Source organism: Geotrypetes seraphini, chromosome 16 (assembly GCF_902459505.1).
Source record: "Geotrypetes seraphini chromosome 16, aGeoSer1.1, whole genome shotgun sequence".
Taxonomy (NCBI): domain Eukaryota; kingdom Metazoa; phylum Chordata; class Amphibia; order Gymnophiona; family Dermophiidae; genus Geotrypetes; species Geotrypetes seraphini.
Window position 1 is genome coordinate 5,515,064 of NC_047099.1, and position 23,790 is coordinate 5,538,853.

At 48.1% G+C, this 23,790-nt stretch overlaps 1 protein-coding gene across 1 annotated transcript in view; it reads right to left on the bottom strand.

Moving 5' to 3' along the window:
- Positions 1-20,670, bottom strand: part of LOC117349957 (myosin-7) — a 38,078-nt gene extending 17,408 nt beyond the window's left edge. The window contains exons 1-21 of the mRNA XM_033923751.1: positions 20,565-20,670; positions 19,949-19,989; positions 18,145-18,353; positions 17,033-17,176; positions 16,663-16,819; positions 15,787-15,814; positions 15,570-15,678; positions 15,221-15,313; positions 15,017-15,080; positions 14,822-14,920; positions 7,277-7,380; positions 6,850-6,988; positions 6,261-6,379; positions 5,586-5,735; positions 5,159-5,329; positions 4,653-4,962; positions 3,891-3,961; positions 2,578-2,665; positions 1,141-1,258; positions 895-1,018; positions 504-640 (exon numbers count right to left, since the gene is read on the bottom strand). Coding sequence (XP_033779642.1) covers positions 504-640; positions 895-1,018; positions 1,141-1,258; positions 2,578-2,665; positions 3,891-3,961; positions 4,653-4,962; positions 5,159-5,329; positions 5,586-5,735; positions 6,261-6,379; positions 6,850-6,988; positions 7,277-7,380; positions 14,822-14,920; positions 15,017-15,080; positions 15,221-15,313; positions 15,570-15,678; positions 15,787-15,814; positions 16,663-16,819; positions 17,033-17,176; positions 18,145-18,345 — 2,426 coding nt within the window. The 5' untranslated portion in view covers positions 18,346-18,353; positions 19,949-19,989; positions 20,565-20,670. The remainder of the gene's footprint in view (positions 1-503; positions 641-894; positions 1,019-1,140; positions 1,259-2,577; positions 2,666-3,890; positions 3,962-4,652; positions 4,963-5,158; positions 5,330-5,585; positions 5,736-6,260; positions 6,380-6,849; positions 6,989-7,276; positions 7,381-14,821; positions 14,921-15,016; positions 15,081-15,220; positions 15,314-15,569; positions 15,679-15,786; positions 15,815-16,662; positions 16,820-17,032; positions 17,177-18,144; positions 18,354-19,948; positions 19,990-20,564) is intronic.
- Positions 20,671-23,790: the final 3,120 nt, after the last annotated feature.

Sequence of the window (23,790 nt, forward strand, 5' to 3'; positions counted from 1 at the left end):
ATGAATGCTTGGATGAGATAATAGTGTGATGGGCAGACAAAAGACATAGAATGGTGATGGGGTGTTAAAGTAATAAATGTAAAAACGTTGCCTTCATGCATTAATATAGCTGACACTTGTTAAAATCTATGTCACGTGCTAATGGGGATTTTAAAGAATCTGTGACAAGCAGGTTGGAAAGGAGAGAGGAATTACGTAAAGGGAAGCCTTTAAACTTATATTAATGCATGTTACTGCCAATTCATGAATTTTAACTATACTTCCAAAATGATATACATTAAAAATTTAGCACAATAATGTGTGTTATTGAGATATATGTTAACATAGTACCACGGCATACCCGAGTTTTTACCTAAATCAGCATGATCATTTTGACATTATCCCGCATCAAAAAGAGCCATTGCCATAGTTTAATAAATAGGCTGAAGGGTGCCTTGGCAAACAGTTCTTCCTCTTCTCCAACACCCTTGGCCATATATAGAAGGCTGTACCATATGCGTTACCTGCGTTCCACAATCTTCTTAAATTCAATTCGGGACAGGACACCCCGAGACTGTGCCTGGATCCGTGTAATGATGCGGGACAAGCGTTCATCTCTCATCTCCTCAAGTTGCCCCAGGAGACCAGCCTTGAAGAACACCTGCAGGGCACACAGCAAGCAAGAAGATAAGGGATGGTCAATAAGAAGAACAGAAGACCTATTTTAGAAGATGCCTACATGGCAGAAAGAACATCCAAATGTCAATGTCAGAGGATGAAGAGAAACCATTATGGCAAAAAGAAAGCGTCATCTGAAAACCTTCAGAGACGGCTTCCCTTCAGGGAGCAATTTAAGAAGGCAGTTCATAAATTCAAATAAAAAAAGTGAGGGGGGATTGTTTTCTGCAGACTTGCCTTGGTGTGCCCAAATTTGTACTGATTGTGATCAATATCCAGAGATCCCAGGAGTTTCTCTGCCCCCTTCTTGCTGTCAATAAACTGTCCCTCAGGGATAGCTGCGGGGTTCAGAATTCGGTACCTGAGGAGAAAAGAATTCCAGTTCTAGATATCTAAATCAACGATCGTCCGGATGATCCTCTGCACAAGGAGGAGACCTACAATCCTACACGCACATCCCATTATGGAAGATGTGCAACTGACCTTTGACGGAAGTCCCCGTAAAGGATGCGGTTGGGGAATCCCTTCCTGCAGATCCGGATTCCCTCCAGGACGCCATTACAGCGCAGCTGGTGCATCACCAGGGGGTTATCCATCATACCTGTTGGAGACATAGAAGCAGGCAGTAAATGGGAGAGAGGAAAAGGGCGTCAGTGAGAGAAAGAGACAGAGAAAGAATTCACCTGGTGTTCCTGAGGCAATGGAGGAACATAAGCAGTGCCTCCGCCGAGTCAGACCACAGGTCCATCCTGCCCAGCAGTCCGCTCCCGCGGCGGCCCAAACAGGTCACGACCTGTCTGTATCACCAGAAGGGGCTCCCTTGCCACCTTGGTTTCTCATTTAAGTCCTGTCTTCCTATTGAAGTCCTAACCCTCCGGTCTTGCACATGCACGACCTGGTTTGGTTTCTATACTCATTACCTGGTTAGCTTTCTATACTTGTGTTACATCCCAGCTCCTCCCTCAGTATCCCATGATCCCTTTATCCTTCAGGAATCCGTCCAATCCCTGTTTGAATCCCTGTACCGTACTCTGCCTGATCACTTCCTCCGGTAGCGCATTCCAAGTGTCCACGACCCTTTGGGTGAAAAAAAACTTCCTTGCGTTTGTTTTGAACCTATCTCCCTTCAGTTTCTCCGAATGCCCCCTCGTATTTGCTGTCCCCTTCAGTCTGAAGAATCTGTCCCTATCCACCCTCTCTATGCCCCTCATGATCTTGAAGGTCTCTATCATATCTCCCCTGAGCCTCCTTTTTTCCAGAGAGAAGAGCCCCAGCCCAGGGTTAAATGACTTGCTCAAAATACCATTAAGCTACTCTTCTACTCCACTCCAAATACTCTAAATTGAGAAGAAGCAAAGGCAGGGGAAGAGAGGGGGAACTGCTGTGCAGATTTTCATAAATATTACATCTGTACAGGAATCATATAAAATATCCTATTACAAGTTTCAAGTTTATTTTTGACTTGTTGGATCGCTTAATTTAATTTGCTAAGCGATTTACAGATAAAAATATATATAACAGATTAATTAAAATTAGATACATTATCATAAAAACTAATAAATAAAATCATACAGACTAACGGACACATAAGGAGAGAATGGGTAGAACTACAATTGCAGTGCCCCCTCTCTAGCTGTCCGTGCTGTATTCATACTTTACACATGATATGACACCTATATGGGAAACTATGAATACAGCACGGACAGCTAGAGCGGAGGCACCACCATGCAGATTTGCATAAGATCCTCATACAAGTGTCACATCTGGTACATGTGATGTATGAATACTGCACGGACAGCTGAAGAGGGGGCACTCAAGAAAGGAGGGTTTTCATGTTCTGTCTGTATATGAATCCCATAATATCTTTGTGGCCCCACAGGAGAGACTGGGGGTTGCACACGACCTGCGGCTGTCACTCACCTGGAGCCTTGGTCTCGTTGGGGATGATACAACGCACGAAGTGAGGGTGAGTGGAGCGCAGGTTTGTCATAAGCTTGTTCAGATTTTCCTACAGTGAGAGAAGAAGCGCATGTGAAAAAGAGAAAGCAAATTCACTGGCAGTAATAACTGAAAAATCTACTCTCATGGTGACATTTGCCTTAGAGTTCGACAGAGATTTAATACTTCGGACTTATTTTAGGCATATGAATGATCAATTTTTTGGTTCAATAATCCGAGCATTCCCCAATTTATCTCAAGTGACACAAAAAAGAGGAAAAGCTTTCCTGTTATGTAGGTCAAGGGTTCAAGCCTTGGGGGCATCTTTTGTTTTGAAATTTCCTGTGAAATGTTTTATTTCATTAGAGGGAAAAAATGATTTTTTTCTTTGAACCGAAACAACTATTAGAATTTATTGTGGCTAAAGAGGGAGGAGGAGTGACTATCGGTCAAATAATATCGCCCACAGTGTAACGAACTGGCTGTCGGATAATATTCTCTTAGGCTGTCCTTTAGATCGGTGATTCCCAACCCTGTCCTGGAGGACCACCAAGCCAGTTGGGTTTTCAGGATAGCCCTAATGAATATGCATGAGAGAGATCTGCATATAATGGAGGTGCCAGGCATGCAAATCTGCTCCATGCATATTCATTAGAGTTGTCCTGAAAACCCGACTAGCCTGGTGGTCCTCCAGGACAGGGTTGGGAACCACTGCTTTACATTATCTATTTTTCCTTTTTTTTTTCCTTACTCCTGGATCTTTTAAATTTAATTTAATTTAATTCTTATATACCGCTAATAACCGTGAGGTTTCTAAGCGGTTTACAAAAATGATGCATTAAAGATACAATAAATAAAAACTAAATAAATAAGATAGGGACTTGGAAATTCCCTAACTGTCCCTAACTTTTACTTTGTGGACTAAATAATGAGTAGAAATTTTCTTTCTTTCTTTTTTTTTTTTTATTGGATCTCACAATTAGTGAATTTCAAGTATTCAAGTAAGTTTGCTTATTTGTAATTTGAAAATTTAATAAATAAATTAAAAAAAAGAGAGAAAGAAGAGACTGTAATTATTAATACTCCCCCCTCCTTTACTAACGTGTAGTGTGGATTTTAGCGATGACAGCGGCAGTAACTGCTCCGATGCTTGTAGAATTTCCTATGAACATCGGAGCAGTTTCCGCCGATGCTGGCACTAAACATTAGTAAAGGAGGTGGGGGGGACTGTGAGGGACGTCACAAAAACATGATGAAAGATGCACGAAAGGCCTGAGACGGAGGGCTTGCCTTACCCTGTGCAGGGCCGACACCGTTTGGAAGGAGGAACCCTTCTTCTTTGCTCCCTTCCCTTTAGTCACTTGCTCTGCAATAGTCAAAGCGACAAAAAAACATCAAGACTGAAAATCCAGGAAATGAAGTCACCCTTGTAAAGCTCTTGAAAGCACGAGTGTGCACTCCAGGTGTAAGAGGCAGGAGCATAGGCATGCAGCTGTGCAAAGTGTCAGAGGTGTATCCTAGACACCAGTGAAAGCAGGTGAGTCAGAGGTGTATCCTACGACTAGAAACATGTTAATTTTCATATAAAACCTACCTATAGAGAAAGCCAGTACTTTTTCAAGGGGGAAATCTTTCCCTTTGAGAACTGGTGAAAATGTATCTGGGGACACTACACACGCTCAAAGTTTGAACATTGCACTGAGCTGAGAAACCTACCTTTGAAAATTCATGCCACAGATAAGCTGTAGGAGACACATACCATCACATATTGAAACCCTTATAAGAAAAGTTCCCACTAACCCTGCTAGTGTCAGAGGGGTCTCTCTCTCTCTCTGTGTCTCTCTCTCTTTCGCTCTCTCTTTTTTTCCGTGTGTGTGTGTCTCTCTCTCTCTCATGACATCACTGATACACGTGAAGTCACTACTGCAACTCTTGCTAAAAGCTGGCATCCACTGCAGGCTGCTTAAAGAATGAGTATGAGAAAAAAACCCTGAACAGATCGTGCCTGCCTTGTGTAGATCACACGTATTTCCCCAAACCTTCAAATTCTGACATACCAGAGTCAGCACTTGCGTAGTTGGCAAAGAGAATTGACAGAAGTTTGAGGGAGCTCTTTTGGTAGAGCCCCACCACGGTCTCATTGAGGGGATCCTTGTTCTTCTGCAGCCACCCCATGATGTTGTAATCCACGGTCCCCGCATAGTGCATCAGTGCAAAGTGGGCCTCGGGCTTGCCCTTGATGTTGCGAGGCTTCTGGAAGTTGCTGGACTTGCCCAGGTGGTTGTCGTACAGTTTGGCCTTGAAGGTCATGTCCGTGGCCTTGGGGAACATGCACTCTTCCTCCAGGATGGACATGATTCCCATGGGCTGAGAGAGAGGGGAAGAAGAAGTATCTACCATCAACACTGGCAAGAGATTCAACAGACATCAGATGTAAAAAGCACAGCCTACAGGAACTATTATTTTGGCTAATGGTAATGAGAGTTGAAGAGCTAAGTTAAATCTGAGAGTATGCCATGAGGAAGGAATAGGAAGACTCTGCTCTGGTCTGTGTCTTTCTTACCTTCTCTATGAGGTCAATACAGGCCTGCAGGTCCATGCCGAAATCAATGAATTCCCACTCAATGCCTTCTTTCTTGTACTCCTCCTGCTCCAGCACGAACATGTGATGATTGAAGAACTGTTGCAGTTTCTCATTGGTGAAATTGATGCAGAGCTGTTCAAAGCTGTTGAACTATTTGGGAATAGGAGGAAAAAAAAGGTCAACTCAGAGGCACTCCTGCCGCTCATCACCACTCCCTATAGTCACCGCTCCTCTCTCATTCTCTAGAGCTCTAGCTACGCCCAATGTTCTCCATTAGTCTCTATAACTCCTCCCTCCCCACGCAGCCTGCACTCACTCATCATTTATTGCACATTCCCTCCACTCCACTAGCAGAGGCGCTGCACCATACCCTCCCACCCACAGCTAGGGGAAGAGTGCTTCTTACATCAAAGATTTCAAAGCCTGCAATGTCCAGGACACCGATGAAGTACTGGCGTGGCTGCTTGGTTTCCAGGGTGCTATTAATCCTCACTACCATCCACAGGAACATTTTTTCATACACAGATTTGGCGAGAGCTCCACAGGAGTAGTACACCTGAGGGGTTAAAGCAGAAAAGAAAATGAGAACAAAAATTATGCAGAACAGAGAAGGATGGAGAGACAGACAGAGGGACAATAGCCAGAGTCTCAATATGTATACTTTGGAGGAAAGGCGGGATAGGGGCGATATGACAGAGATGTTTAAATATCTACATGGCATAAATGCGCATGATGCCTCGCAACAAATACTAATTGACAGGAGGCTCCGGAATGAGGGGGCATAGGATGAAGCTGAAAGGGGACAGACTCAGATGCAACCTTAGAAAATACTTTTTCACGGAAAGGGTGGTGAACGCTTGGAATGGCCTCCCGGTAGAGATGGTGGAGACAAGAAATGTATCTGAATTCAAGAAAACTTGGGATAAATATATTGGATTTCTAAGGGAGAGGAAAGGATAGTGGATGGCTTGGTTGGGCAATCTAGACAGACCATATAGTCTTTATCGGCCTTCACTTTTCTATGTTACTGTGGTATATTAGAGGATACCCACTAGATCCACAGTTCCTATGCCAGGCTTACCTGCTGAACATTTTGCCCCTTGGTGACCCACTCGTTGCCCACCTTGACCCTGGGGTGGCACAGGCCCTTCAGAAGGTCAGCTGAGTTCAGACCCATTAGGTAAGCTGCTTTGTCAGCATCTAAAAGCAGGAAGCACATGGTGTGAGTCCCTGAGGCTGCAGATGGTAAACAGCCTCGAAAGGCATCTCAAGAGCTGCCAAGTTAGCCAGTTCTGGAAGGGACACTATTTGGCTAGTTCTGGGTTTGAACTTACACCCCAAAGGAGTGTGGGATTTATAGTCCCTGCTTCTACCCATTGAAATTAATGCTTCAGGTCCCATAATGCATCATGGAGGGGCTGTCAGAAAACCAAGACTGGTCTATAATCTCCACCTTGGAACTCGGTAACTTGAAAGCTCTTTGGAGAGGTGGTATGTATGTTAAATAAGTCAATATTTATAAATCAGAGCTGTATAAGCCCTGCTGCTGCATGTCACCTCATACAAAGGCACTACAATATTGTAGCTTTACATTTTACACAGACAAATTCCTCACCAAAAATCAGGTTCTTCGTACACACAACAGAGACAAAGCAATGAGCTGGACGCACCTTCAGTACCATCGGGCTCTGCTTGTTCCTCTCTCTGTTTCTGCTTAAACTTCATGTTCCCAAAATGCATGATAGCACCTGTTAGCTTATATATGGAATTTTTCTCATCCTGAGTAAAGCCCAATACGTCAAAAGCACTCTGCACATAGAGACAAAAGATACTCTTAAACATCGCCAGAATGTTTATTTCTCTCCTGTACATTACAGTTCTTTTCTTAAATCACTTTATATTTTGTTTTGCACAAACTGTCATGCCAATAAAGTTTCCTGAATCTGAATAGAGAAGGTCAAAGAACTAATGAGGGAGAGAAAAATGGGCAATCATGAGGAATAGACAGGCGAGGTCTGCCTTGTCTTCCAGAGTACCGAGTCAACATCAACCACCTCCTTCCCATCATCCCTCCTTTCCCACTTCCCACACACATACGTCTGTAGCCATCAGTTCTTCTGCATCATCTATGGAGGCCACGGTAGTCTCTCCTTGGGAGATGTACGCGTAGTCATAGGGATTGTTCGTGACCAGCATCATATCTAGGAAAGAAAAGGAGAAATTAGGTTCTTACCTGCTAATTTACTTTCTTTTAGCTTCTCCAGACCAGTAGAGGTTAACTTTACGATTGGGTATATATCTAATCATGACCAGCAGGTGGAGACTGAAAACAAAACTTTGGGACAGTATATCCTAGCCCCTCCTCTCTATTTCCCTCAGTCTGCCGAATAGCCAAGCAGAACCAAGAACTGGAAAACAACAGAGAGAAAACACAATACTCCGAAAGGAGTAACAAATAACATACCCAAAAATGCTGTTGGAAAATGCAGAGGAGAAATTCCCGAAGGAAGAAGGTCCCCACAGCTCGCCAGCTAAGCCAGCCGAGCCACAGCCGCTGTTCTTCAATTCTCCCCGGCCCTAGAAAAATACTAGAACCCGCAGCAAAAACCAAAAACTGCCCGCGCAACAGCCCCAACAACAACAACAACAGACAGGGTGGGGACCTCTACTGGTCTGGAGAAGCTAAAAGAAAGTAAATTAGCAGGTAAGAACCTAATTTCTCCTTCTTTAGCACTCTCCAGACCAGTAGAGGTTAACTTTACGATTGGGACGTACCAAAGCAGTCCCTCTCACGGGCGGGACCCCCGAAGGGCCGATACCAGAACACGCTCACCGAACACCGCGTCCCGACGCGCCTGAACATCTACCCGATAATGCCGAACAAAAGAATGCAAGGAGGACCAAACCGCAGCCTTACAAATATCCACCGGAGGCACGAGCGACGACTCAGCCCAAGAAGCCGCCTGACCCCTAGTGGAATGAGCCTTGAGAAACTCCGGAATCGGCTTCTGACTCAGAAGATAAGCGGAAGCAATCATCTCCTTGATCCAGCGCGCAATAGTAGCCTTAGAAGCGCCAGCCCCCCGACGAGGACCCGCCAGAAGCACAAAGAGATGATCGGAGCTCCGAAAATCCCGGGTCCGCTGCACATAAGCATGGAGGACCCGACCGACATCCAACTTGCGCAGCTGTCGTTGCTCAGAAGAACCCTCCCGACTACCCAAGACCGGGAGGACCACCGATTGATTGACATGAAAAGGAGAAACTACCTTCGGCAGAAAGGAAGGAACAGGCCGCAAAACAACCCGCTCCTTCGAAAACTCCAGGAAGGGAGCCCTACAAGAGAAAGCCTGTAGCTCAGACACCCGTCTAGCGGAAGTAATGGCCACCAAAAAGACCGACTTCAGCGTAAGGTCCTTCAACGAACAGCCATCCAACGGCTCGAAAGGAGGGCGCACTAGAACAGAGAGAACCAGATTGAGATCCCAAGAGGGAATCGAGGGCCTTATGGGAGGCCTGATCAACTTGGCCGCCCTAAGAAAGCGAATCACATCAGGAATGGCTGACAAACGCTGACCCGTCACCAGCCCCCGAAAAGCCGACAGGGCCGCCAGATGAACCCGAAGAGAAGACCAGGCCAGGCCCCTATCCAGGCCATCCTGCAAAAACTCTAGAATGTTAGGCAGAGAAGCGCGAAAGGAGACCACTCCCCGCGCTCGGCACCATTCCTCAAAAAGACGCCAAACCCGTACATAAGCCCGAGAGGTAGAAAGCCTTCGGGACCCCAAAAGAGTAGAGATCACCTTGTCGGAATATCCCTTCTTACTCAGGCGGCCCCTTTCAAGAGCCAAGCCGTAAGACAAAAGGGAGACGGGTCGAACATGGGAATGGGACCCTGCGTCAGAAGATCGCACCCGAGAGGCAGAGGAAGAGGATCCGCCACCAGATGCCTCACCAGATCCGCATACCACGGACGACGAGGCCAATCCGGAGCCACCAAGACCACCAGCCCCGGATGGCGAACAATGCGAAGCAGTACTCTGCCCACTAATGGCCAAGGAGGGAACACATACAACAGCCCCTCCGTTGGCCACGGTTGAACCAGAGCATCCAGACCCTCGGCCAGACCGTCCCTGCGACGACTGAAGAAGCGGGGTACTTTGGCGTTGCCACTTGTAGCCATCAGATCCATCAGGGGCTGCCCCCAAGCACGCACTAGCAACTGAAACGCCTCGGCGCCGAGACACCACTCTCCCGGATCCAAGAAGTGACGACTGAGGAAGTCCGCCTGAACGTTTTCTACCCCGGCAATGTGAGAGGCCGAGAGGTCCAGAAGATGCGACTCCGCCCAAACCATGAGCCGAGCCGCCTCCTGCGCCACCAGAGTGCTCTTGGTGCCCCCCTGACGATTGACATAAGCCACCGCCGTGGCATTGTCCGACAGGACTCTGACCGACTTGCCCAACAAAAGGGAGTGGAAAGCCAACAGCGCCAGCCGGACCGCCCTGGTCTCCAACACGTTGATCGACCAGGAGGCCTCCTCCGTGGACCAGGTTCCCTGAGCTGAGTGACCCAGGCACTGGGCCCCCCAACCCAGGAGACTCGCATCCGTAAGGAGCACCGTCCACTGCGGAAGATCCAGACCCACCCCCTGAACTAGGTGAGGGGTCCGGAGCCACCAACGCAGACTGCAGCGCGCCAAGCCTCGCAGGGGAACCGGAACATCCATCCCGTGCCTCTGGGGAGACCACCTCCGGAGCAGAGCATACTGGAGAGGACGCATGTGGGCCCGCGCCCACCTCACCACGTCCAGGGACGCCGCCATCGACCCCAGGACCTGGAGGAAATCTCGCGCCCGAGGACACCGGGACGCCAAAAGCAGGCGAATCTGAGACTGCAATTTGCTCACCCGGGCCTCTGGGAGGAAGACCTTCCCCAAGGAGGTGTCGAACAGCACCCCGAGGTACTCCAGACGCTGAGCCGGAACCAACCGACTCTTGGAAAGGTTGACCACCCAGCCCAGCGACCGGAGAAACTCCACCACCCGAGCCGTAACCCGGGAGCTTTCCTGCAACGACTTGGCCCGAATTAACCAGTCGTCCAGGTAGGGGTGTACCAGGATGCCCTCCGACCGCAAGGCTGCCGCGACGACCACCATCACCTTGGTGAACGTCCGGGGAGCCGTGGCCAGCCCAAAGGGAAGCGCACAGAACTGATAGTGCCGACCCAAGATCGCAAAGCGCAGGAAACGCTGATGAGAGGCCCGAATGGGAACATGCAAGTAGGCCTCCGTCAGATCGAGAGAAGTGAGAAACTCCCCCGGCTGAACCGCCAGAATGACCGACCGCAGAGTTTCCATACGGAAAGAGGGAATCTTGAGAGCCCTGTTGACCCCTTTCAAATCGAGGATGGGCCGAAAGGTCCCCTCCTTCTTGGGCACCACAAAGTAAATGGAGTACCTGCCCGTGCCCCACTCCGGGGGGGGCACTGGAACTACTGCCCTGAGATCTAGCAAGCGCTGAAGGGTCTGGCGAAACGCCAGCGTCTTCCCGGGAGTCTGACATGGAGAAGCGAGGAAAAAATCCGGCAGAGAGCGGGCGAACTCTAGGGCATAACCGTCCCGCACCACCTCCAGGACCCACTGATCGGACGTGATCTCGGCCCATTTGGGAAAAAAGTCGCGCAGCCGGGCCCCCACCGGAACCAAGGGGGGCGCCGGCAAGGCGTCATTGTGCAGGACGGGAAGCGGGGGAACCGGCGGAGGGATTCCCTGCCCCCCGACGGGCCCCCCGAAAGGGCTGCATGCGCTGGAAGAACCGACCCCGGGAAAACCCCGGAGACTGGAAAGAAGCAGCCCCACGCCCAGGGCGATACTTGCGAAATTCCCGCAAACGCCCCCGGGCCGCACCACCCCGAGACGCCGGGCGGGCACGGTCCTCCGGCAAACGGGGAACTTTCGAGTCCGACAGAGTCTGAATCAACTTATCTAAGTCCTCTCCAAATAAAAACGACCCCCGAAAGGGAAATTTAGTAAGCTTAGCTTTGGACGCAGCATCCGCCGCCCAAGCGCGCAGCCACAACACACGCCTTGCGGCCACGCCAAAAGCCATGGACTTAGCCGAGATCCGCACCAAGTCATACAGAGCATCCGAGAGGAATGAGGCAGCCATCTCAATCTTCGCTACCTCCTGATCCACCAGAGACCAGTCGTCAGACTCTCGATCCAAGACCCGCTCCGCCCACCGAAACACGGCGCGAGCGACCAGTCCCCCACAAATAGCCGCCTGGACCCCAAAGGCAGAGACTTGAAAATTTTGCTTAAGGATGGTCTCCAATTTGCGCTCCTCAGAGTCCCGCAAGGCAGAACCGCCCTCAACAGGCACGGTATGCCGCTTGGAAATAGCCGAGACCACCGCATCCACGACTGGCGAAGCTAACGTAGCCCGATCCCCTTCAGGAATGGGATACAGGCGAGCCATGCTGCGCGCCAGCCGAAACGGCGTCTCCGGCGTTTTCCACTGCTCCAGAATAATATCCCTAATATCCTGATGCATAGGAAAGGAGCGGGAAACGGAACGGATCCCTCGTAACAGAGGGTCCCCCACACGCGGAGTCTCCGGCGGCGCGTCCTCAAAACGCAAAGCCGAAGAAACCTGTTGAATAAGGTCAGGCAGCTCATCTCTCTGAAAAAGGCGCACCACGGACGCCTCGTCACTGGAGAACGGGAAACCCGACAACCCGCCGCCAGCTTCCGTCCCCTCCAGAGGGTCCTGGAATTCCTCAGAAGGGTCCAGGTCCTCCTCCAGACCGACACGTTCCTCCGACCACAAATCCTCGTCCCACGACACCCGCGGACGCTTGGACAAGAGAGGCGGCGGAGGGGACGTCACGTCAGACGAGAGAGGCAAAGCCGCAGGGAGCGCGGAGGAAACCCCACCCCCCGAGACCCCCTGGGCGCAACCGGGACCCCCAGCCGCCTGAAAATAGGCTTTGCATAAAGAAAAGAAAAAATCAGGGGAAAAACCCCCCGAGGGTCCCAAGGGACTCCCTGCCACAGCAGGGGACCCAGCAGAAACCTGCCCCTGCTTAGCCAAAACAGGGGGAAGGTCACCTGAGGTGGAAGACAAAATGGAGGGGCCAGACAGAGAAGATGGCGTCTTTCCCGCCAAAACAGCTCCCTCCATAGCCTGCAGCGGCTGAGAGACCTGAATAGTCTCAGCCGCTAAAACAGGCAAGCCGGCATCAGCTGTCAAAATATCAGCTGAGAGGGAATCCTCTAAAACCCGACCGTCGGCGGCTCGGGGAATCCCTCCGTGGGCGGACGGAGAAGACCGGGTCTCTCCACCGTTCCCTGCCGACTCGCGAGGCACCATCGGCGGGGAGCTCTGGGCGCCTGCAGCCGCTGCCGACGGAGCTCCTCCACCGCACCGGCCTGAACACCGCTTGCACAGGCCGGCCGCGAGTGCCTCGCGTCTGGAGCACAATGAGCACTTTTTCCCTTTAGAAGTGCTCATTGCTCCATACGCGACCTAGCTGTAAAAAAGTGCCGGTTAGTTGAAAAAATACAGTAAAATACAGTTTTCTTAAAGGGATACAACCCTCCAGACCAGCACTACCTCAGGATTTTTTTTTTTTTTTTTTTTTTACAGAACAGACTCCACAGGCTCTCGAAGCAATATGCCTTGCTTGATTTAGGGGGCAAGGCTTACTGCTGAGGCTCCTCTAAAAAAATATGGGGAGGTGGAGGAAGTGGGGGGAGGGACCCCGCTCGTGACCCGCCGGGTTTGACACCCCCGAGGTCGGACGAACCCCCAAACAGAGTCCGTCCAAGCTCCGTCCGGCTAAAAACAGGGACAATAAACCCCTAAACAAATTCCAACAGCCCTACCAAGGGAGATGGGTACAGATCACTCAACACCTGCTGGAGACTGAAAGAAGACTGAGGGAAATAGAGAGGAGGGGCTAGGATATACTGTCCCAAAGTTTTGTTTTCAGTCTCCACCTGCTGGTCATGATTAGATATATACCCAATCGTAAAGTTAACCTCTACTGGTCTGGAGAGTGCTAAAGAACAGCAATTTTGGAAAGAGAGAGAATAAAAGTGAGGAAGTAGGATGAGAAAGGAGAGACAGATGGGTTTTATTTATGTACAGTGGTACCTCGGTTTACAAGTGCACAGGTTTGCGAGTGTTTTGCAAGACGAGCACAACATTTGCAAAATCGGCACCTCGGAAACCGAGCGTGGCTCGATTTATGAGCGCCCCCCCCCCCCCCCGTGATCCAACACTCGACCCCCCGCGATCCGGCACCCTTCCCCCGCGATCCGGAACCCCCTGCCGCGATCCGGAACCCCCCCCGCTGCGATTGGGCACCCCCCTGCCGCAATTGGGCACCCCCCCGCTGCAATTGGGCACCTCCCCACCGTGATTGGGCACCCCCCGCCATGATTGGGCACCCCCCCGCCGCTTCTTACTGTCACCTGGGCACCGGCACCAGCATGTCCTGTGCTTGGTGCCGGTGCCTGAAGATCGGCCTCCTCATCTGCGCATGCTCAAGGCCCAGCAGAAGAGGAGGCCGATCTTCGGGCACCGGCACCAAGCACAGGACATGCCGGTGCCGGTGCCCAGGTGACGGTAAGAAGCGACGGTGGGGTGTCCAATCGCGGCGGGGGAGGTGCCGGATCGCGGCGGGGGGGGTCCCGAATCGCGGAGGGGGGTACCGGATCGTGGGGGGAGGGTGCCAGATCGCAGGGGGAGCCTTCGGGGGGAGCAATGCCGGTTCTCGTGGGGGGGGGGAACCTATCAAAGCGAGTTTCCATTATTTCCTATGGGGAAACTCGCTTTGATAAACGAGCATTTTGGATTACGAGCATGCTCCTGGAACGGGTTATGCTCGTAATCCAAGGTACCACTGTATTTAAAATATATAAAATAAAAGCTTCCGCAGTATATATGGCAACAAGGGGATCTGATAAAATAAAAAAAAAACAAAAAACTATTAAAATGTCACCTTTTCTGTGAAATGAAGTATGGCTGAAGGAGGAGTGATGGATCGGGAGATTTATTGTAGTCAATATTGGTTATGGCTACAGCTAAATGCCTTGTGTTGTACTGTCTTTAAATTGTTTTATGTTTGATTTTATGTATGTTGGTGTATTTATTATGTGTGTTCATTTGTGCTTCCCTTTGTATAAGGCGAAGAATAAATAAACACAATACAATACAATTTCTTAACTGTTCAATCCTATAGTTCTAGACAGTGACAGTGTACAAAATTCTACATACATATAAACATAAAACACAATACTTAAAAAAATAAAAATATACCATCTTCATAGCAAAACAACAGCAGCAAAATAGTTGAGAGGGTTGAGAAGAACAGACCAGAAAAGAGATTATCAACAGATTTAAAAAAAATTGGATGAGAGAGAGGGAGTAGAGCAGAGAACAGAGAATATGGCAAATAATACAGAATGGAGAAAAGTTTATAGAAGCGTTGCTTATGCACTATTTAATGCTGGTCTGTGGCTGGTGCATCAAGTAAAACCAAATGGTAAGTCCTATCTTAGCTCCTAATACAAACAATTTTTCTCCCTGACTTTTCTAGTATTTGGGGTTTCTGTTGCTAGGAAATGATGCTTACCTAGCAGCTCTGGCTTCTTGTTAGAGAGGATCTGGTAGTAGATATGATAATTCCTTTCTGATTTTAGTTGGAAAATGCAACGAGATTTCTCCAGCAGATCTAAGAGAAGGGATGAGCAGAGGAAAATGTAAGAAAAAAAGAGACAAATGTTTGCATTTCTTTAGAAATGAGAAGCATTTCATTTAGTTCACTCACAGGTCTCAATATCAGCAGATGCCAACTTTCCAGTGGCTCCAAAGTGAATTCTGATAAATTTACCCTGAAGGGAAAGAAATTGAGAAGGGAAAGAGAGAGGGTACAGGAAAAAATTTGAATTTAATATACCACTACTGCAGATAACTCCTTGCTTCCTCTGTTGCACCTCAGATATGAAAAAAAAACCACTTTAAAAGAACTCACAAATCTAGAGGAATTGTCATTTCGGAGAGTCTTTGCATTTCCAAATGCCTCCAGTGCAGGGTTGGCCTGAATGATTTGATCCTCCAGTGTTCCCTAATGAGGAAAACAAAACAATGATGATGTAATGGTTAGGAAGATAGAAATAAAGGTAAGGAAAACAGGGGAAAAATGAAGAGTTACAAAAGATGAGGAGAGACAGAAAGAGAAAGTGAGAAGACAAGGTAAAATGGGCAAAGATAGGAGAGATGAAAAATAAGAGAGAAAGACAGGGACAGGTACAAAAAAGAAAGTAGTAAAGAGAAATATGACTGAGAAGGGAAGAAAGAAAATTCAGAACAGAATTTGTCACCTTGCCCGTTGGTCCAGTATCTTTCTTGCGATCACTGATGGCAGCGATTACTGCGAAGTACTGGATGACACGTTTCGTGTTCACCGTCTTCCCAGCTCCAGATTCTCCACTGGAAATATGGGGTGGGGTTGAGGAGCAGAGGAAAGAAAGAAAGAGGCCCTGATTAGAAAGTGGATAATTGTGAGAGCAGTGAATTAAGTAAAAGAAAATTCCTTACGTGATCAGGATGGACTGATTCTCTCTGTCTGTGGGAGAGAAAAAACAGGAACACCATTAGGAATATCCTGAGGTTAGCAAAACAGCCCAAAGCCCTGCCTGCGTTGGCTCTTCTTCTGATGTCACTTCCTGGACCCGTGCCTAGAAAGTGACATCAGAGGGAGAGCCCACGCAGGTGCAACAACAGGTTAGAGGTTGCTGCTCATGTCAGGAATGTTACAGAGGTACGGGGGAAAGGAAACAGCACACACGCGTGGCAGCAGGGGGGAAAGGTGTATGTAGGGGTGGGGGGCAGAGAATAGGGCGGGGAGGGGTGCCTCTCACTTTCGCTACGCCATCGGGTGTAATTAAATTGGGGGAGTGAATCAGTACCCACACATTTGATCTTAAAATGTGCAGTGGTTCTTTTGCCCTGGGGGGGGGGCCACCCACACAAACAGCTGATGCTGCATATCTAGGTTTCACCAGATGCATTTTACCAGTTTCCAAAGGGAAAGTAACTAGGTAAATGCATCTGCTGTAAACTACAAATCAAGTAGGATGCTCAGAAGGTCCCACACACATGGCTAGAAGGGTGGGTGTAAGAGACCATCCTGACCAGAGGTATGTGCAGGAGCGAGAGACAATGGATGCTTGGGAAATGGAGGGAGGCCATCCCTTGTCTCTTAGCGTGTATTGGTAGGATGTGTGACCTTAGGGCCTGCAGTGGCAGGATGTGTTGGAAAAAAAGGGAATGAGAGGGAGGGACATTAGGGTGGGCAGACTGGATGGGCCTTGGCCCTTATCTGCCGTCTATTTCTATGTTTCTATGAGAGATGTCCCTTAAATGTTAGAATGTAATGGCCAGATGTACTGGGGGAGAGGGAATGTCCCTTACCTGTTAGCATGTACTGGTATGCGTTGTCAGAGATGGAGAAGATGTGGGGAGGGGCCTCAGTCCTCTTCTTGCCTCTGTAAGCAGCGACCACCTCTGCATTGTACACAGGCAGCCACTTGTAGGGGTTCACGGTCACACAGAAAAGCCCCGAGTAAGTCTGTGGAAGGGATGGAGAGATACGGACAGAGTTCAGCTTTGATGATGAAGCACTGGTTGGGAACAGGATAGTATTAGCACAACAGAGCCTGCTCCTCTGTCCAGAGCTGTGTGCTGATGCTGGCACTGGGGTGTCAGTGGGCAGGGAAGTGGCAGTGGCATACAGATCACAGCTCAGACAGGGAGCACTCCTGGGGCGTGGTATAATACTTACATAGATCATCCAGGCTGCATAACGCTCTTTGAGGTTATATAGCACGGCTGGTTCATTCAGGAAGGTCAACATGGCCATATCCTCGATCTTGTCAAACTTTGGGGGGTTCTGCTGCATGACCTGGCTCTCCTTCACTGTCACTGTCTGCAAGAGGCAGAGAGGAAGCATGTCATGGCTAAAGTACATTCACTCAGAAGGAGCTGAGACTATGGAACATGCAGCTGCTTCAGATACAACCATCTCCTGTAGCAACACAGCCCAGGGCAGATACCAGTGTGCATGCAGCAGTGGCGTAGTAAGGGGGGGTCCGCTCTGGGTGCCATGTTGGTGGGGGTGCCAGCACCCCTCTTCCTCTCCCCACTCCTCCCCTCGCCACTTGCGCACCCTCCCCTTCCCCATACCTCTAGTTGAAGTTTTTGCTCGTGGTGGTCAACCATGTGCTCCTCGCGACCCTGTCGGCTCTCCCACTGACATCACTTCTGGGAAGAGGGAGCTGAAGGGGTCGCGAGGAGCACGTGTCTGACTGCCGTGAGCAACAACTTCAACTAGAGGTACGGGGGAAAAAAGGGGGGCAGAGATGAGGGTGGGGGAGGGGCACCACCGCCCCAGGCACCTCATCCTCGCTACGCCACAGGCATGCAGGCCTACTCGTATTCACACGTGTACAAAGAGTCTGTACAATGACATTCTACTGATTCAGAGGCCATCCTAGAAGCCTGCATTCTCCTAAAGCACTGCTTGCGCGTTTGCATGTGAAAGTGTGTGTTTCTGCGTGAGTGTGTGTGCTTTGTGTTTATGTGTGCGTATTTGCATGACTATGTGTGGGGTTGCATGCATATTTTTTTGTGTGCGTACTTTTGCATGTCTTGTGTATTTTGCATGCATGTGTGTACGTCTCTGTGTATACATGTGTGTGTGTGTTTGTATGCGTCTGTGTGTACGTTTGTAGGTTACCAGCAAGAGCTGATTCTGTTTTGTATTTTTTTCACTTCCCGAGTTTCTTTGCACGAGGAACTTGAACAGACCGAACCCCAAACCTCAGGCTTGCTTCAGGGGCTGCTACTATCCTGATCAGGGATGAGCTGGTGGCTAAGGCACGTCGTTCCTCTTACCTTTTTGTTCTCCGTGTCGGCAGTAACTTTGTCACCCTCCCGGCTGACGATCTTGGCTTTGATATACTCCTGCTTGTCGTCAGGCACAAAGACATCCTTCTTCAAGTCAAAGGGTCGGGTCTGCGCCTCCAACCGCTCCTTGTCTGACTTGCGCAGGAAGGGGGCAGCTATGCCATAGTCTGACATCTCTGCATCTCCCATGGCTGCACCTGACAAGGTGTGAAGAGAGACAGATCCTAGTTTAGGAAGGAACTCAAAGCACAATTATTAGTCTATAATAATTGAACCAACTTTTGTTCTGAAGTGTTTTGTTTTATGAGATGTGTTTTTATTGATATTGTAATGTATATTTTTGACCAATTTTTTTATTACGAATGAATATTGCAACCAGAAATATATATATTTTTAATTTTAATGAGTTTTTTAAAATGTATTGCTGCTTAGAAGTTTTATGATAGGTGAGACATTAGAGAAACTGGGCCTCTTCTCCCTTGAAAAGAGGAGACTGGGAGGGGACATGATCAAAACATTCAAAATACTGAAGGGAATAGACTTAGTAGAGAAAGACAGACTGTTCACCCTCTCCAAGGTAGGGAGAACAAGAGGACACTCTCTAAAGTTGAAAGGGGATAGATTCCGTACAAACGTAAGGAAGTTCTTCTTCATCCAGAGAGTGGTAGAGAGCTGGAACACTCTTCTGGAGTCTGTTATAGGGGAAAACACCCTCCAGGGTTTCAAGACAAAGTTGGACAAGTTCATGCTAAACTGATGAGACTGGACTCATTTGGAGCACTGGTCTTGCTTGACCTTGGGGCCTCCGCGTGAGCGGACTGTTGGGCAGGATGGACCATTGGTTTGACTCAGCAGCGGCAATTATGTTCTTATAAATGTATCAGAATTTAAAATGTTAGTGAAAGAAAATGGATGCACCAAGTCATGACCCCACTCAACCTCCTCCTATGCCCACACCTTTGCATGCACGCACACACACATACGACATACTGACAAACACACACACACCAGCTTCAAACTTTATGACAGGCAGGGCACAGCAACAGAGCAAAAAGAGATCTCCCCACTTGCTACCCCCAAACCTCATTTAAAGAAAACCTCAGGAATCAGGCTTAGCTATTTTGTCCTCCACATTATAGTTCTGTTGTTCCAGATCTGCCTTTTCTTTTCTTACAGGGGTCAGCTTTGAAAGACACATACCTAGGCCAAAAGCTCGTCTGAAATGCTCTCTCTCTCTCTCTCTGCCTAGCTGGTTTGCAAGAATCCATTCTTAGGAGGAATTTTAAAGTACTTCACATTTATTTTTCAAAGAGAAGTTACCCAGGTAAAAGCATCTGTACACTTTGAGTGTGATTCAAGAGGGGGTGTGCTTATTTTTAGGTTCAAGAGCGCATCTAATTGGGGCTTATTCTATAAAGAAAAGCAGGCATCTAGTTTTTGTTACAGAATATGGCCCACAAATATGTCCACATTATAGCACAAGCCATTAAACCAGCTATAAAGCTGTTATAAATGTGTGCCTAGATTATTAAAGAATGCGCACAGATTACTGTATGATGTAATCTAGCGTGAGTATATGCGCTCTGCCCTTCTTCAAAGTGAGAGCCTTAGAATACTGGCATTTATTTCCCAAATAGCGCACTGCAGGAATCCGGTCATTCACTCGTGTTCTTGTCGCTTAGATCTAGGTGGCTCCTCAGAGAATGACCTCTCTTCATAACCCCCTCCCTCCCGAGTGATCAGAAAATCGTCTTAGGGACACAGGGCGTACACCGACTCAACCTCTGCTCACCTTTGCTTGTGGGATGTTGGGCAGAAGGAAGACGTTAGCTCCTGAAATAGCAAAAAAAAAAAAAAGGCATTGTTGGAAGCACAGTGCAGGCCATTCTCCATTCTTTTTTTTTGTCAGTTCCAAAATTTTTATTAAAATTTTATATAACAAACATACATTCAACAGGATAGAATAAACCTTCTGAAAAGTCTGTTTACAAATTATATTATCACAATGCAAAAAATATTCATGAAGTGTCTAATAATGAACTATCCCCAAACCCACCCATCCCTCCCCATTTGCAGAGAGTGAAAAACCATATCAACATTCATATGTAAATATACATACATATCCATTCATTCAATAACACTCAACCATTATCCACATATTCTAGTATAGGTGACCACAATCTTTTAAATTTAGCCTTCTTGCCTCTCTTTTCCATTATGGTTGCCTCATATTTCCCAGTTAAGCAAACTGAGTTCCACCAAAATTGAAAAGATAACAAAGATGCACTCTCCATTTTAAAATATTGCTGCATGCTCTCAGGGCTGGAAATTCTCCCCTAATTCCTCCTGCCCTGATCCCTCTCGTAATGTCAAACACTTAATAGTGACACACAGATGGACAGTCCTACCTGACAGCAAACACAGCTACAGACAGAGAGGGAAGAATGTTGAAAGCTGCCAGTGGCCTGGTCATTTATACCTGTCCATCTCTTCTACACACCCCCTTGAGTTTCCTTCCAGATCTGGAATGCTTTTACTCCCCCCCCCACCCCCATTGGAGAACAATAGTATCCAAGCGTCATTGTTCAGGCATGGTGTTGACAGATGGCAGGTTCAGGGAGCACTGGCTTCCAAAATATCTCAAGTATCTGCGCCTGGAGAGGCCAGGCGTTCCACAGCTGGTGGGGAGTGTTGGGGAAAACCTGGAGGGAAGAGGAGGCTCATGGATTGGAGGGGAAGGGGGTCATTTGAAAAGCTTTACATGTGTATAAACAGATGTTTACCCACATAATAAGTGACAATGAAAATCATCCTCCCTCGATAAAGGTAAAGTGAAACAGTGGGTGCGGGGGGAACATTTGCTTCTAGTAAAAAATAGATAGTCTGAGAAGGGGGAAGGAACAAGGGAGCAGCAGCAGCTAGCCGCATGTAAGGATTTCAATTTGATATACCCATAGGTGGTCTAAGCCATGTTATAAAGCAGCAGGAAACTCCATCTCAGGTTTTAAAAATTTCCCCTAAAGTAACAGATTTGAGCAGTAAGAGAGAGTCACAGACACCACTGGAATAAATAGGAGGCGCTTTGGGGAAGAAATGGGGTGGGGGCAGCAGTTTTAGTGCTGAAGTACCAAAGAGTGTTGCAGGGCGAGATTAAGGTGCACTAGCAGAGCTGTGGGATTTTTCAGCACTCAAATCTGCTCCTCTGTGCATTTTTGTCAGCCTATTATTTTCAGGGGTTCAGTTCACTAATAGGCATTTTTTCCTACGTTCCTCCTTTATCCCTGTTAACGTGGACTTGGTTGAAGAATCTTTGTTTTGAGTACTTTGTATTTAAAATTTTAATGATACAAATTTTTCTCTACAAGTTGCGTGGTAAATCCCGAGCTATTGCATAGGTTTCCGTGGGCATTTCCTTGCCCTGGAGGGCTTAATGCGTTAGCACCTGAGGCATTCAAAGGCCGATATTTGCCCAAGGTGTGTCCGTTTGAAAAACGGGATTTGAACCGTGGCCTCCTTGGATCTCGACCTGATTCTCTTAACTATTATTTATTTATTTATTTTGATTTCTATCCCGTCCTCCCAGTAGCTCAGAACAGGTTACAAGCCAACATTCACAATGGAAAACATTTTGGACAGTACAAGACTATACAGCAACTTGAGTGCAGAAAGGAGGGGGAATATAAGGGGGTCAAGGGGTAGTTTGCAGTTAGAATTTCAGTTGAAGAGGAGGGTCTTTACTGCGTTCCAGGTCATCAGAGAGTTCTGTAGTCTGATTTGTGGGGGGAGTTGGTTCCAGAGATGGGGGGATGAAGTGGCTGCTGGAGCGTTTGCGGGCAGTTTCTGGGGGAATGCATAGGTGTTTCAGAGCGGAGGAGGCGGTTGGGGGTGTATGTATGCTGGGGTGGTGGCGTAGATTCTTTTATGTGCTATCACCAGGGCCTTGAAAGCACAGCGTTGGTTGATCGGGAGCCAGTGCTCTGCGCAGAGGGCTGGGGAGATAGGGTCATGGTAGTTGAGGTTGTGTAGGAGGCAGATTGCTGCCTTTTGTATGCGCTGGAGGCATTTGAGATCTTTTTTGGCCGTTCCATTAAATAGGGAGTTACAGTAATCTATGCTGGAGAGAACATAGGCGTAGAGGAGTTGGGCTAGGTCAGGTTTGGAGATGTAAGGTTTGATTGCCCCCAGAACCTACATAGGCCACCAAAATTAATTAGACCCAGTTCCCAGATATGCATGCTAATTAGTTAATGAGCCATCAACAATTGATGATCTAATCTAATAGACAACTTCTTAATCGCACAATACCAAAAAGGTTCAAGGCAATTTACATTCAAAGAGACCGTAAAATCTATGGGAAAATACAAAAGCAATCAATAATTAAAATTGAGGCTAATTGTCACTCATTTGGGTTGAAGCGCAGATCTGCTCTGTGCCCTAGTCTATAAAATGCACACCTAAAATTTACAGTGCAATACAAGGGGGCACAGCCATGGGGGGAGAGACATTCTCAGAAATCAGGTGTGATGTTGTGGGCCTGATTATTGCAGTAGTTGAGGGTGCTGCAGATGTAGGACTGAACGCAATGTTAGACCTAGGGATAGGGTTATCAGACATAGACCCATTGCCCCGTCCCCAGGCCCACCATATTACACCCACGTCATGCCCCAGCCCCACCCCTCAACCTTTTTTCATCAGTCAAGAGGGCTTCCGCGCATGTATGGATGCAATGTGATGACGTCGCACACGTGTGCGCATGTCACCATGTCACATCCATGTATGCATGGATGCCCTCCCGACACGGTCCCAAAGAAGAAACTTTTCAAAACACGGACAAAGTGCCGGGTTTTGAAAAGCTGCCGGACATGCCTTCTAAAAAGAGGACATGTCCGGGTAAATCTGGACATCTGATAACCCTACCTAGGGATGGGGATCTCAGTACTGGATCTAGCAGGCAGTGCAGTGGCATGCGGTCAGGGCCTTCAGGGAATTCACCCCACCCCCTAAAGGCCCTGCTCTGAATTTTATTGGTCAAGCAGGCAACAGGCAGATGCTGCTCAGCCAATCAAATTCAGATTAGTACTGTCAGGGCCTTCAGGGGGGTTTGGAGAATCCCCAGCCCAAGAGCCCTGCTTTATTTTTTTGGGGTGGGTTACTTTTTGTTTGATGCAGTTTGACTGGTTCAGCAGGCTGCCTATTCAACAAATCAAAGTGCATCAAAAAAAAAAAAATTTAAAGCAGGGCTGTAGAGCTGGGGATTCACCGAGTCCCCTGAAAACCCTCACTGCATGCCACTACTACTTATTTCTATAGGGGTAGTGTCCGACATCCCTCACCTCCCACTGCTCGCACCCGAGTCCCGTAGCTGTCAGCCCTCTTTTTCCTGCATCATAAGGCATCAGTATCTCTAAATAAGCCCTTCCCAGCACCCCACTGCAACATGCCTGAGAACTTTCCTACAGAACTAAGAGGGAACTGTTGCACCTGGCTATGAAGGGTTCCGATTCTCTGGTTTATCATTCAATAGAAAGGATGCCGAGAAAATCCTTTCTATAAATAAAAAGGTTTATATGTTTTTGTATCTTAGGCCAGTGTCTCCAGCAGCACTATATAAGGAAACGGGCGGTGTGAAGAAAG